The sequence below is a fragment of the Rhinopithecus bieti genome, unplaced genomic scaffold (genome assembly GCF_001698545.2).
Source record: "Rhinopithecus bieti isolate Rb0 unplaced genomic scaffold, ASM169854v2 scaffold_1665, whole genome shotgun sequence".
Classification (NCBI taxonomy): Eukaryota; Metazoa; Chordata; class Mammalia; order Primates; family Cercopithecidae; genus Rhinopithecus; species Rhinopithecus bieti.
Genome location: NW_016803630.1, coordinates 282,188 through 297,827, shown reverse-complemented (window position 1 = coordinate 297,827; position 15,640 = coordinate 282,188). Strand labels below are relative to the sequence as shown.

The following is a 15,640-nucleotide window of genomic DNA, read 5'->3' as shown; positions in this document are numbered from 1 at the left end:
AAAAAAAAAAAAAAAAAAAAAAAAAAAAAAAAAAAAAAAAAAATTCTAGGCCCTTCATAATTGACGTTTTGATACAAAATGACCTATTAAATTTGCAATTTGTGGTTCTTGGTGTTGAGGTCCATAGGACAAGCTAGGAAGTCTTCAAACCTTGAGCTGAACTCCATGAGGGGTTAATTGGCTTTTGAATCGGTTTTTCCTTGTCTAACAGGTAGCAGCAGCAACAGCGCCCACCTTCTGGGCAGCTTCTTTCTTGGCATGATGAGCCTGTAGAACTGCTACCGCTTCATCCACCTTGGAGTGGAGAGACTGGGGGAACTCTAACATGTGCAGCAGCTCAGAGTTGTCGATCTCCAGCAGTATTCCCGTGATCTTCCCAGCCAGGTTTGAATGAATTGTTTGGATGAGTGGGAACAAACGTTCTCCCAGCATCCGCTTCTGTTCCTGGGGGTGTGCTGCGGCCAGCGTGGAGGCAGTCAGTGGCTCCTGTCCCTGCACTTGGACCTCAGGCTGGGTTGCCTGCAGAGGCTGTATGGCAGGATGAGGGCTGCGAACACTGGAGGCATATTTGTAGAGAGAAACAGCCCCAGCCCGGGGAGCAGCAGTGGCAACAGCCGCGCGCAGCGCTAAGTTCTGCACAGCTGTGGGAAGGCCTGCATACTGGCAGCTGCTGACATATTTCTATTCAAATAAGCAATAACTCTGTGTTTCCCCCATTTTAAATGGTTTTAAAGCATATTTTAGTTTACAGATGCCTTGGAAATTCTGATGAAAGCTATGAGTCCCCTTTCCATATATGTTCATGCATAAATAAACACAATCACAGGCACATAATTTTGTTAAACGTTTCTGAAGATAGATTGGGTCACTAACATTCTTTCCTTAGTTCATGTCTTCAATAGGTAAAACTTTTTGTTGTTGTTGTTGTTGTTGTTGTTGTTGTTGTTGTTGTTGTTTTAGAGGGAGTCTCGCTCTGTTGCCCAGGCTGGAGTGCAGTGGCCGGATCTCAGCTCACTGCAAGCTCCGCCTCCCGGGTTTATGCCATTCTCCTGCCTCAGCCTCTCCAGTAGCTGGGACTACAGGCGCCCGCCACCTCGCCCGGCTAGTTTTTGTTTGTTTGTTTTTTGGTATTTTTTAGTAGAGACGGGGTTTCACCGTGTTAGCCAGGATGGTCTCGATCTCCTGACCTCGTGATCCGCCCATCTCGGCCTCCCAAAGTGCTGGAATTACAGGCTTGAGCCACCGCGCCCGGCCCTTCAATAGGTAAAACTTAAATCAAATTGGTAAAATTTGAAATTTTACAAGGAAGTGTGAGGAATGCTCTTCTGTTGGAAAAAAATAGTATTCAAGAATCATCTGTCAGGAATGCTGCTAATATTGTGCTTTCTATCTCTCTAGGTGACAATGTGATAAGGATAATAGAGAAGAGATTGAATATGTTATCTCAGGTTGTTCAGTTAGAAATTAGAGTTCATCAAGAAATATCCTAAAGACTTACTAAATATTCCCTAGATATGACATGGCACATATATAGAAAGTTAATTATTATTTATTTGCTGACATTTAGCGTTTCGTTTCCAAGCATTACTTTGGGATCAATTTTAGGGTTTGGGTTTTGTCAACAGAACAAAGTAAGTTCTGTTACATTAATTTTCTAAATCTTTATAAATCCATGATAACTTTTGCTAAGCATACAAATATTAAGCTCTCATTTAATGTAATTTGAAATTTCAACTAAATATTTGAATAGATTGACAATTTTGAAAACTTTTTCCAATTAATTTTCTCCTGAGGATTCCAATATGCCTCTCTCCATACTCATTCCCCCCATATATTGCCCTTGTTAACTCCAGAGCTTGCAGGTACCTACCTAATGTTTTTATATCTCTGACCTGGAGGGAAGCAAAAATGAATAAAGAATTAGAGTAATTGTTCAAATTATTCTAACCAAACTTTCTCTTTGGTTATTGTGGTACTTAACATCTTCACCCAGTAGATCTCCTCCTCCTCTTTGATAACCTAACCTGGCCCTTGACCCCAGGGGTGGCATGTGACCCAAGTTGAAAGATTCATAATCTACAAACGGGCTTCAAGGTATTGGTCCAGGGGTAGGCATAATAATCCAAGAAGGGACAATAAGAATCACTCCTCTGGCTTTTTAACTGGAACACGTGTATGTGTTGGAGTTGGAGCTATTATGTACACATGCATGTTTAGAGGATGGTGAATATCTCTTTCTTCTATGGATATAGAGTTTCAGGAATATAGGGCAGAATATATTTACCTGTCACAAAGACAGAAAGAATAAGCCTGCCATACAGAGAAAAGCAGAGATGATAGACAGCAGAGTATCCTGAGAGTGCCAATTTCAATGTGCCAGAGATGCCCTGAAGCTTACAATTCTTCCTTCAATTCTGTGAAGTACTCTAGTATCGTGTGTGTGTGTGTGTGTGTGTGTGTGTGTGTGTTTGCTTAAGATGGATTGAATTGAGTCCCAACCATTTGCAATTGTAATGGCCAATACAATTGCTAAGAATCCCAGGTTATTATAATACAGTTATGTGTCACTTAGCAATGGAAATATGTTCTGAGAAATGTGTTATTAGGCAACTTCCTCACTGTATGAACATCATAGAGTGTTCTTACACATACGTTGATAGTATAGCCTACTACACATCTAGGCTATATGTATAGCCTACAACACATCTAGGTTATACATATAGCCTATTGTTCCTAGGCTACAAAAGTGTACAGAATGTTACTGTATTGAACACTGTGGGCAATTATAACACAATGATAAGTATTTGTGTATCTAAACATAGAAAAGGTACAGTAAAAATATGGCATGAAAGATTTTAAAAAGTGATACTCCTATATAGGCCAGTTCCATTATAATCTTATGGGACCACCATCGTATATGCAATCTATCATTAACCAAAATGTCATCATGTGGTGCATGATTGTGTGTGTGAGTGTGCGGATGACTGCATCTATTATGCTTTGCTTTATTAGTGATATATTTGGACTTCTTTTTTCTCATACTAGTTTTTAAAAAAGTATTATTTAGCTAATATGTTATATAAAAAACCTGTGAGATAATAGTTAGAACTTTAGAGAAATATGTGTGATTACATTATTTCCTAATGTAAATATACAACTTGACATTTATTTTTCTTAAAATAGTATTCAAATGATTAGTATCATATAATCATGTTTACAATTTAATTTTCATTTGCTGGAACTTCAAGCTAATATTATATAAAATTAACAACACCAAGCTTAAGATTGGCTTTTAATTTTAAAATAAAATTATGTAAATAAAATTTATAAAGAAAATTATGTGAAGAGGAAAATGAGGAAAACTGCTTTAAATAGATTTTTTTATTATTAACTTGAAAAGTAAAATATAGTATGAAAGTTTGACTTGGTGATAGCGAATATAATTATGCTTTATATTTAGTTATTCTTTAAAATAGGAAATGATTACATTCATCTCAACTTAGGGTAATGAGCAAACATAATTTTAACGTAGTGCCTTTCACATAGAAGTCAAGAAGCTTGATATGATGATAATGACAATTATATTTTTAATTTGAATCTATGAGACATAAGTTATCTCAATTAAAGCAAATTGGAAATGAAGAACTATAATCAATAGAAACATAGTAACTGAATGTCATCATTTTTTTTTTTTTTCAATATATAGTAGCCATTTTGTCTTTCAGCCTAGCAGCTCTTCCTCTCTGGCATAAAATCTCAATTTTCCTTCAGGAAAATATCCTCCATTCAAACTCAGACCACAGGGTTCAGGAAGGTCTCTGTCACAGGCTGAATCTCTGCATTTGAGATTTAGCCTGGCCAAGCAAAGCCCGGAACTGCCTTAGACACAGGGATTGGTTGAATGATGAGCATTTGGCCAACTATATTGAAGCAGAATTCTGGGGCTTGTGAGGAGCCACTAGGACGAAATGCTCTCTGTTTTGCTAGACTTGAAGTTATGATCATGTGTGTAAGCCAGGAACAATTGACAAACATTTTGAAACTATAAGAAGTCTTAGAATGTAACCTGTATAGAGGAAATTGATACTGAGCAATGGAAAAAGACTCAGTCCTAAAGACTTAAGTTGAGATCCTTGAATCAAGTGACATGTCAAGTGATTTCTGAGGAAGAAATTTCTTTTACTTATCTAACTTGGGTGCTTTTTTTTGTCAAAAATGGAAGACTGTGTACTTATATACTATGCCTGGAGTTGATTTTTTTTTTTTTATGTTTTATAGATATTTATCTAATTCATAGTACTAGTTAAGTGAAGCATAATCCTATATAATTTTACTGTCAATATTCCACACTGTAAACTAAATTGAGACTTCAGTAAATTCTCAAAGATAATCAGTATGGGTGCACAGTCATCTCGTGCATTCTCAGCACTTTATTGATATTCTTTTTTAAGGATGAAAGTATGATGCTTGCTGTTAAGAAAGTTATAGTATATTTTGGAAGAAAATAAAGATATATTAAGCAAGAGCAAGTAAAATGCTCTCTGTGTCTTACAATGCTCCCTATGTCTTATAATTAAGTGCTCTGAGTAAACACATCCCCTCTTGGTCTGTGCACCTTACCATACAAATTACATGTTTCATCCACTAGGGGGCTGAATAGCAGGCAACTCTTTGGTTAGAGTAGCATTGTAAATTTAGAATTTAGTGATTAGATAAAGGGCAAAACCTAGGGAGATTATTAGCAAGGAGAGGAAGATTATTTGCTAGCAGAGGATGAAAATACTTAGGCTTGATTTCTATGTTAATGGATGATAAGATAGGAGCTTGCAGGAGGATCAGGGGACATTTGATGAGGAGCAAATAGCAAATAGTCCCAAAGCATTTTGCACATAGCTATTCTACATTTTATAAAGATGAAATTTTGATTTCTGGTGTGTTTACATAATTTTCCCTATTTCAAATACAAGTGTAGATTATCTTTCTGAGCCTATTATAATTTTATTCAAAAATTAGAATGTGTGGAATTCGATGTGTTAGAAGAATTAAATGTCAAGGTTCCATCTTAAATCTTATTGCAAAAATCAATAGCTGAAAATCATTGACCAAACCTTGGTAAGTAGGAGTTCATCAGGTCAAGAAATGGGAAAGAGCATTATAGGCTTATGAAATAGCATGAGGCAAAAAAAAAGGGGGGGGGGGCAGACTTATGAAAATAAAGAGACACATGGGTCTATATTTTAGAAATTATAAAAGGATTTATTAAGAAATACGTCTGGAAAGCTAAGTAGTGATAGCTAATGAAGAATTTTCGTACCATGTTCTTGATATTGATCTTTTATTTTACAAAACAAAAACTTCATTGAATATTTGGAAGGGTGGTGGTAATTTGATAAGAATCTAGGTAGAACACAAAGGTTAAATAATCATGGGGAAAATTTGAGTGAAAGATTAGATATGGAATATTTATGGGATATAAAGAACTAGGGGATTAGATAAAGACCTATGTAAATTAGAACAGGGACAACAGGTGGAATGTGGTAACGTCCATGAAGATGGTAGAGCCCTGTTGATTGATTTGTGACATTTTTATTATTTTTATTTTCTATCTTTATGAAAAATAATTGTAACCAATGCTACTTTCTCTTAGTGTACAAGTCAAAGTCCTTTATCTGATCATCAAGTTTCTAAACTTGGTCCCTAATTCCCTCTAAGATTTCATCTGCTGCTTTCTCCCTTTTTTCTCTGTTTGGACCCTGCTGAACACCTTGCCCTTTCTTGAACATGCCAGATGTACTCCTGACTTAGAGTTTTTGCACTTACTGTTTTCTTTGCTCAGGATATTCCTTCTTCAGAAATCTTCATGGCTTTTTTCTTCACCTCCTTTATCTTTATATGCAAACATCACCTAATTTACATTTTCTGTTCTATCTAAAATTGCAACCTCTTTATCCCCCTTCCTTGTGCTGTTATTTTCTTAGCACTTATTATCTAACATACTTAATGATTTACCTTTTTTGTTTGTTTTCTCCACTAGAAAATTATGTGTTCTAAACGTTTTACTATTTTGTTTACTGCCATAAACTTAGCATTTAGAACATCTCTACAATTATAAGTACTCAAATATATTTGTCAAATGCATGAAGTAATATGTTTTATGGTTTATATAGCTGTTTATGTGCTTTTAATATTTTTATTAATTTGTCATATATACCACCCTACCACTACCACTTGTGAATTTGTCCAAATTGGTGTGCAGAAAACCTTTGAACACAAGATACAACTTCCCCATGCCCACCAGGCCCTGTTCCTAAAAAACACACGCACAAACATACAAATGTACTTTCTTTCTCCCTTCCTGTCTAGGAGAAAATATACGAGAAAAATCTTTTCTATTTTAACTTAATAACCTTGTGAATGAAAGCTGTATTACATAATGTTTTTTACCTAATTTTATCTATTAGGTGAAATTCATTCATATATATTAAGCTAATATATGTAGCTTATTATGTCAAGTTCCACACCAGGACAGGCACCTAATATTTATCTGAGCTTCTCTCTCTCTCTCTCTCTTTTTTTTTTTTTTTTTTTTTTCCTTTTTTGAGACAGAGTTTCACTCTTGTCATCCAGGCTGGAGTGCAATGACACAATCTCGGCTCACTGCAACCTCTGCCTCCTGAGTTCAAGTGATTCTCCTGCCTCAGTCTCCCAAATGAGTGGGATTACAGGCACCCACAACCACACCCAGCTAATTTTTGTATTTTTAGTAGGGACAGGGTTTCTGTCCTACTAAATCATATTGGCCGTACTGGTCTCAGACTCCGGACCTCAAGTGATCTGCCCACCTTGGCCTACCAAAGGCTGGGATTACAGGCATGAGCCATCGCCCCCAGCCTATCTGACCTTCTCTTACTGTTACTAACTTGTTAGAAATAGATGAAAGGCCCTTGAGCTCAGGGGAGACAGAGTCTACTGAAACTTCAGGGAAGAATCACCACTGGACTGTTTAGGAGTGGTCACATTGTTACCCAGTCAGTTCTGGCTAGTGAGATGGCAGTGGGATGCTCCTCAAAATGGACTTCAGAGAAAGCCCCTTATTTAATGATTGAAGGGTCACATTCAATTGGCACAGCCCTTTTCCCTCTGCACTGCATCACTTGCACTTTCCCAATCATCCTACCTGGAATGATTGGTGGGAGTGATGGTGAAAGGTGCAGCAGTCATGAGGTGATAAATACAGTGAAAACCATTTGTCAGTACTAAGACTTACAAAGCAGAAAGTCAGAAAGACTCTCAGTCTCTGATGGCATCACTCAGACTTGAAACAGCTCTTAGGCAGCCATTTCTGGATTTCTTGTTACATGAGGGGTATAAAACTTATTTGCATAGGCCACTGCAATTTGGTTTTGTATTTCTAAATGCATTCCTAATTACTGCAGTAGTAAGTTAGTGGTTCAAATATGTTGATTAGTTTGTGTTAATTAAGAGTACTATAATACATAACTTACTTATCTGCAATACTACATTCCTTGTGAAATCCTTTATTTGATAGCGATGAGTTATATTAAAGTAAAAATGGAATTATTAGGGAACTTCATATGTAATTTTAATTTACTGACATGGGTTAATGGCTTCATGAGGTAAAATTATATTTGAGAGGTAGGATCTTATAATAGATAATAAGGGCTAATATATATTGCTTATTACAAGTGAAATAGAGTTTTAAGTGTTTCACATTTAATTTTCCATCCAATTTTTAAGATAACTCTATTAATTTGTATCAAATCAAATGTAAATCCATTACTAAATATGTCTCAAGCTCTCTTTGTTGTATATATATCATTTTTCCACAAAAGTTTCTCTAATTTCCACATTGTAAAGTGTTCTGTATCTATTAATGGAATGTTACATAATTAATATCACCCAAAATAGAACTGCATCAAGATAGTTTGGTTAATAGGTGAGACTGGTACAGATTAATTATCAATGCCACATTAATATGTACTTTAAATGCAAGCACATAAGTCTTCCCATTATGATGACCAACAATTTTCAGGTTGATAAATTTCAGAACCATTTCCTTTGCTTATTATTCAAAAAATGTAGTTTTAATCACTATCTTGAAATAAACTGTGTGATAAAAGTTCAGGACAAAATGAAAATATTGAATACTATACTTGCATTAAAATAATGATTAGAAGATGAGATATAATTTAGCAGCAATTTTTTAAAAGGATGGGGTGAGACTAGTTTCTAGCCCAGCATCTAAAAACTTGGAAGTCACTTCTCTGTTCTAACCACAAGTAAAAAACTGAACAAACCAAAAATCAGCAACTCTTCTTAGCTCCATAAGAGTGAAGATCAGGGTGCAAGCTGCTACCCTCCTGCTCAAATGGAGACACCAACAGGTAAATGCAGATAATCACAATTTATGGAAGCAGAAGCCATGAGTAATAACCTCTGCAGGAACCACTGTCAAAGGCAGGTAAACCAGAGCAACTCCATCTTAAATAGGAGCTGGGGAAAATAAGGTTGAAACCTACTGGGCTGCATTCCCAGACAGGTAAGACATTCTAATTCACAGAATAAGATAGAAGGTCAGCACAAAATACAGGTCATAATGACCTTGCTAATAAAACAGTTTTCAGTGCAGAAGCCAGCCAAAACCCACCAAAAGCAAAATAGCCGTAAGAATCACCTCTGGTCATCCTCACTGCTGCACTCCCCCCAGCTCCATGACAGTTTACAAATGCCGTGGCCATGTCAGGAAGTTACCCTATATGGTTGAAAAATGGGAGGCACAAGTAATCCACCCCTTGTTTAGTATATCATCAAGAAATAACCATAAACATGGGCAACCAGCAGCCCTCGGGGCTGCTCTGTCTATGAAATAGCCATTCATTTATTCCTTTACTTTCTTAATAAACTTGCTTTCACTTTGCACTGTGAATTCATCCTAAATTCTCGTGTGAGATTCAAAAACCCTTTCTTAAAGTCTGGATCAGAACCCATGTCCTGTAACACCACTGCCCAGGTAGCAAACCTGAATTGTACTTGAATTGCTAGAGGCTCAATGAGGACAAATCTGAGAGATAAGTACTCTAGGGGGACCCAGCCATCAGAGGCTACCACACACTTTTATAAGACTTACCTCACAGAGCTCTGCCAGGTCTTCACAGTGAATATCAGAGAAACACCTCATGCTTCTGGCAGGGTGAGGGGAAAATGAACCATTTAGAAATAGAGCATTTAGTTCTTAACAAGAAGAAACTAGTTAATCAAAGCCTAACCTTCTGGAGTTGTATCCAAGTCTAAGTGACCCTAGATAAGGGAAATAACCAACTCCATCCAACTCTAGCCATCCTGTCCCACAGAAGGGGAGGAAAGGAAACTGAGAAGCAGGTGAAATTCACAGTCCAGACACAAAGGTTCACTAAAGACTGAAACGTAAGAAGAAGACTATAGAATGCTCCCCTCCCCCACACCTTACCACCACAATACTAAAGGCCTATTTACATCCATTTATTTTACCCAGTTATTCATGTCTGGATATCAGGAAAAAATTATAACACATAATAAAAGGTAAGAAACAAAACAAAAGGCACATTTTAAAGAAACAGCAAGCATTAGAGTCAGACTGAAATAAGGCAAGGATGTTGGAATTGTAGGACTACAAATTTAAAGCAACTGTGATTAATATGTAATGAGATTTAACAGATAAAGTAGCAATCTGCAAGAACTTGGGGGCAATGTAAGCAAGGTGATGAAAATTCTAAGAAAGAATAAAAAAGAAATGTTAGAGATCAAGAACACTGTAACAGAAATGAAGAATGCCTTTGGCAGGCTTCTTCGTAGGTGAGAAATGACTGAGAATAGCTTCTCTGAGCTTCAGGATATCTCAATAGAAACTTTAAAAACTAAAAAGCAAAGCTCCCCAAAAGAGAGAGAGAGAGAGAGAGAGAGACAGAGACTGAGAATACCCCAGAATATCAATGAATTGTGGGACAACGATAAAAGGTATAACATATGCATAATGGGAATACCAGGAGGAGAAGGGAGAAAGGAACAGAAGTAATATTTGAAACAATAATCACTAACAATTTATCCTATTTGATGTCAGACATCAAACCACAGATGGAGGAATTTCAAAGGACACCAAGCAGGATACGTATCAGAAAAGCTACATCTAGGCATATAATTTTCAAAGTACAGAAAATTAAAGACTTTTTAAAAAATTCTGAAAGAAGCCAGAGGGGGAAAACACCTTACTTATTAGAAAAGCAAAGCTAATAATTGAATCTAATGTCTCAGAAACCATGTAACCAAGAAGACAACAGGGTGAAATATTTAATGTGTTGAGAGAAAAAAACTGACTGATTTATGATTCTATATCCTATGAAATTAACTTTCAAAAGTAAAGAAGAAATATAGAGTTTCTCAGAAAACAAAATTGAGGTTAGTTGTTACCAGTAGAACTCCCTTGTAAGAAATATTAAAAGAAGTTCTTTAAAGAGAAGAAAAATTATATAGATCAGACATTTGTATCTACAGGAAGGAAAGGAAGAACATCTGAGAAGAAATAGGTGAAGGTAAATGTAAAAACTTTTAGTTTTCTTATTCTTAATTTGTCTAAAAGATAATAGTTTGTTGAAAATAATAATGGCAACAATGTATTTGATTATGTATGCATGTATATATAGAGAGATATATCTTTTTCTTTTAATTTTATTTTAAGTTCTGGAATACATGTGCAGGATGTGCAGGTTTGTTACATAGGTAAACGTGTGCCATGTGGTTTGCTACACCCATCAGTCCATCACCTAGGTATTAAGCCCCACATGCATTAGCTGCTTATCCTTCTGCTCTCCCTCCCACTACCCACCCAACAGCCCCCAGTGTGTGTTGCTCCCCTCCCTGTGTTCATGTGTTCTCACTGTTCAGATCCCACATATGAATGAGAACACGTAGTGTTTGGTTTTCTGTTCCTGTGTTAGCTTATTGAAGATAATGGCTTCTAGTTATAGCCATGCCCCTATAAAGAACATAATCTTGTTCCTTTTTATGTCTACAAAGTATTCCATGGGGTACCAAGTGTTCTTTATCCAGTCTATCATTGATGGGCATTTGGGTTGATTCCATGTCTTTGCTATTGTGAATAGTGCTGAAATAAACACATGTGTGCATGTATCTTTATGACAGAATAATTTCTATTTGTTGAATATATACCCAGTAATGGGATTATATACCCAGTAATCGTCAAGCTGTCTTCCACAATGTTGAGCTAATTTACATTCCCACCACTAGTGTAAAAGCATTTCTATTTTTCCACAGCCTTGTCAGCATTTGTTATTTCTTGACCCTTTATTAATCATTGTTTTGAATGGTATGAGATGGTATCTCATTGAGTCTTGGATTTGCATTTCTCTAATGATCAGTGATGCTGAGGTTTTACATATGTTTTTTGGCCACATAAATCTCTTCTTTTGAGAAGTGTCTGTTCATGTCCTTTGCCCACGTTTTAATGGTTTTTTTTTCTTGTAAATTTGTTTAAGTTCCTTGTGGATTCTGGATTTTAGACCTTTGTCAGATGGATAGATTGCAAATTTTTTCCTCCCATTCCATAGGTTGTCCGTTCACTCTGATGAAAGTTTGTTTTGCTATACAGAAGCTCTTTAGTTTAATTAGATACCATTTGTCAATTTTTCCTTTTGTTGCCATTGCTTTTGATATTTTGTCATTAAACTTTTCTGTACCTATGTCCTGAATGGCATTGCCTAGATTTTCTTCAAGGGTTTTATAGATTTGGGTTTTACATTTAAGTCTTTAATCTATCTTGAGTTAATTTTTTAAAAGGTATAAGGAAGGGGTCCAGTTTCAATTTTCTGTATATGGTTAGCCAGTTTTCCCAGCACCATTTATTAAATAGGGAATCATTTTTTCATTGCTTGCTTTTGTCAAGTTTGTTGAAGATCAGATAGTTGTAGATGTATGGTCTTCTTTCTGAGATCTCTATTCTGTTCCATTTGTCTATGTGTCTGTTTTGGTACCAGTACCATTCTGGTTTGGTTACTGTAGTCTTGTAGTATAGTTTGAAGTCAGATAGTGTGAGGCCTCCAGGTTTTTTTTTTTTTTTTTTTTTTTTGGATTGTTTTGGTATAAAGGCCCTTTTTTTTTTTTTCTTAGGATTGTCTTGGATATACAGGCTCTTTTTTGACTCCATAGAAAATTTAAAGTAGTTTTTTCTAATTCTGTGAAGAATGCCAAGGGTAGTTTAATAGGAATTGCATTGAATCTATAAATTTCTCTGGNTTTAAAAGGTATAAGGAAGGGGTCCAGTTTCAATTTTCTGTATATGGTTAGCCAGTTTTCCCAGCACCATTTATTAAATAGGGAATCATTTTTTCATTGCTTGCTTTTTGTCAAGTTTGTTGAAGATCAGATAGTTGTAGATGTATGGTCTTCTTTCTGAGATCTCTATTCTGTTCCATTTGTCTATGTGTCTGTTTTGGTACCAGTACCATTCTGGTTTGGTTACTGTAGTCTTGTAGTATAGTTTGAAGTCAGATAGTGTGAGGCCTCCAGGTTTTTTTTTTTTTTTTTTTTTTTTCTTAGGATTGTCTTGGATATACAGGCTCTTTTTTGACTCCATAGAAAATTTAAAGTAGTTTTTTCTAATTCTGTGAAGAATGCCAAGGGTAGTTTAATAGGAATTGCATTGAATCTATAAATTTCTCTGGGCAATATGGCCATTTTCATGATGTTAACTTTTCCTAACCAAGAACATGGGGTGTTTTTCCATTTGTTTGTGATTTCTATTATTTCTTTGAGCAGTGGTTTGTAGTTCTCCTTCAAGAGGTGACATTGCTTGTTAGCTGTATTCTTAGGTATTTTATTCTCTTTGCAGAAATTGTGAATGAGAGTTCATTCATGACTTGGCTCTCTACTTGTCTATTGTTGGTGTATAGGAATGCTTGTGACTTTTGCACATTGATTTTGTATCCTGAGACTTTGCTGAAGTTGCTCATCAGCTTAAGGAGTTTTGGGGCTAAGACTATGGGATTTTCTAGGTATAGGTTCATGTCGTCTGCATACAGAGGCAATTTGACTTTTTCTCTTTCTATTTGAATGGCCTTTATTTATCTTGCCTAATTGCCCTGGCCAGAATTTCAATACTATGTTGAATAGGAGTGGGGAGAAAGGGCATCCTTGTCTTATGCTGGGTTTCAAAGGGAATGATTCCAGGTTTTGCCCATTCAGTATGATATTGACTGTGGGTCTGTCATAAACAGCTCTTATTATTTTGAAATATGTTCCATCAATACCTAGTTTCTTGAGAATTTTAACATGAAGGGATGTTGAATTTAATCAAAGGCCTTTTCCACATCTATTGAGATAATAATGTGGTTTTTGACTTTAGCTCTATATGATGAAATATGTTTATTAATTTGTGTATATTGAGCCAGCCTTGCATCCCAAGGATGAAGCCAACTTTATTGTGGTGGATAAGCTGTTTGATATGCTGCTAGATTTGGTTTGCCAGTATTTTTTGTTTTTTGTTTTTGAGATGGAGTCTTGCTCTGTTGCCCAGGCTGGAGTGCAGTGGTGCGATCTCAGCTCACTGCAAGCTCCACCTTCCAGGTTCAAGCCATTCCCCTGCCTCAGCCTCCCTAGTAGCTGGGACTATAGGCACCCACCACCACGCCTGGCTAATTTTTTGTATTTTTAGTAGAGAGGGGGTTTCACCGTGTTAACCAGGATGGTCTTGATCTCCTGACCTCGTGATCGGCCTACCTCGGCCTCCCAAAGTGTGGGGATTACAGGCGTGAGCCACTGTGCCCAGTCAGTTTGCCAGTATTTCATTAAGGATTTTTGCATCGATGTTCATCAGGGATATTGACCTGAAGTTTTTTGTTGTATCTCTGCCAGGTTTTGGTATCACGATGATGCTGGCCTCATAAGATTTAGTTAGAGACAATTCTCTCCTTTTCAATTGTTTGGAATGGTTTCAGAAGAAATGGTACCAATTCTTCTTTGTACCTCTGGTAGAATCCATCTGGTACCAGACTTTTTTTGGTTGGTAGGCTATTTATTACTGCCTCAATTTCAGAACTAGTTATTGGTCTATTCATGGGTTCTACTTCTCAGTTTAATCTTGGGAGGATGTATGTGTCTAGGAATTTATCCATATCTTCTAAATTTTCTAGCTTACCTGCATAGAGATGTTTATAGTATTTTCTGATGGTTGTTTGTATTTCTGTGGGGTCAGTTGTGGTATTCCCTTTATCATTTTTTATTGCGTCTATTTGATTCTTCTTTATTTTCTTCTCTATTAACCTAGCTAGCAGTCTATCTTAATATTTGGGGAAAAAAAGCAGCTCCTAGATTCATTGATTTTTTGAAAGTTTTTTTTTTTTTTTTTTTTTTTTTTATGTGTATCTCTATCTCCTTTAGTTCAGCTCTGATCATAATTTTTGTCTTCTGCTAGCTTTTGGATTTCTTTGCTCTTGTTTCTCTAGTTCTTTTACTTGTAATGTTAAGGTGTTGATTTGAGATCTTCTAGCTTTCTGATGTAGCAGTTTAGTGCTTATAAATTTCTCTGTTAACACTGCTTTAGCTGGAACCCTGAGATTCTGATATGTTGTCTCTTTGTTCCCCTTGGTTTCAAAGAACTTCTTGATTTCTGTCTTAATTTCAATATTTACCCAGGAGTCATTCCGGAGCAGGTTGTTCAATTTCCATGTATTTTTGAGTAGGTTTCTTAATCGAGTTCCAGTTTTATTGTACTATGATCTGAGAGACTAATTTTTATGATTTAAGTGCTTTTGCATTTGCTGAGGAGTGTTTTGCCTCCACTAATGTGATCAATTTTAGAGTAAGTGCCATGTTGCAATGAGAAGAATGTATATGCTGTTGTTTTGAGGTGCAGAGTTCTCTAGATATCTATCAGGTCCACTTGATCCAAAGCTGAGTTCAAGTCCTGAATATTCTTGTTAATTTTCTGTCACAATGATCTGTCTAATATTCACAGTGGGGTGTTAATGTCTTTCACTATTATTGTGTGGGCATCTAAGTCTCTTTATAGGTCCCTAAGAACTTGCTTTATGAATCTGAGTGCTCCTGTATTGGGTGCATATATATTTAGGATGGTTAGCTGTTCTTATTGAATTGATCCCTTTACCATTATGTATTGCCTTTCTTTGTCTTTTTTGATGTTTGTTGGTTTAAAGTATGTTTTGTCAGAAACTAGGATTGCAACCCCTGCTTTTACCTGCTTTCCATTTGCTTGGTAAATTTTCCTCCATCCCTTTATATTGAGCCTATGTGTATCTTTGAACAGGAGATGGGTCTCTTGAATACAGCACACTAATAGGTATTGACACTTTATCCAATTTGCCAGTCTGTGTCTTTTAATTGGGGCATTTAGCCTATTCACATTTAAGGTTAATATTGTTATGGGTGAATTTGATTCTGTCATCATAATGCTAGTGAGTTATTTTCCAGACTAGTTGATGCAGTTTCTTCATAGTGCCATTGGTCTCTGTATTTCAGTGTGTTTTTGCAATGGCTGGAACCAGTTTTTTTTTTTTTTTTTTTTTCCCCCTATATTTAATGCTTCCTTCAGGAGCTCTTGCAAGGCAGGCCT

General features: G+C 36.2%; 1 protein-coding gene across 1 annotated transcript in view; it reads right to left on the bottom strand.

Annotated features, from left to right (window-relative positions):
- Nucleotides 1-114: 114 nt before the first annotated feature.
- LOC108541326 (polyadenylate-binding protein 4) overlaps nucleotides 115-15,640 on the bottom strand; it is a 33,168-nt gene continuing 17,642 nt past the window's right edge. Inside the window, exon 2 of the mRNA XM_083287451.1 lies at nucleotides 115-681. Coding sequence (XP_083143577.1) covers nucleotides 205-681 — 477 coding nt within the window. The 3' untranslated portion in view covers nucleotides 115-204. The remainder of the gene's footprint in view (nucleotides 682-15,640) is intronic.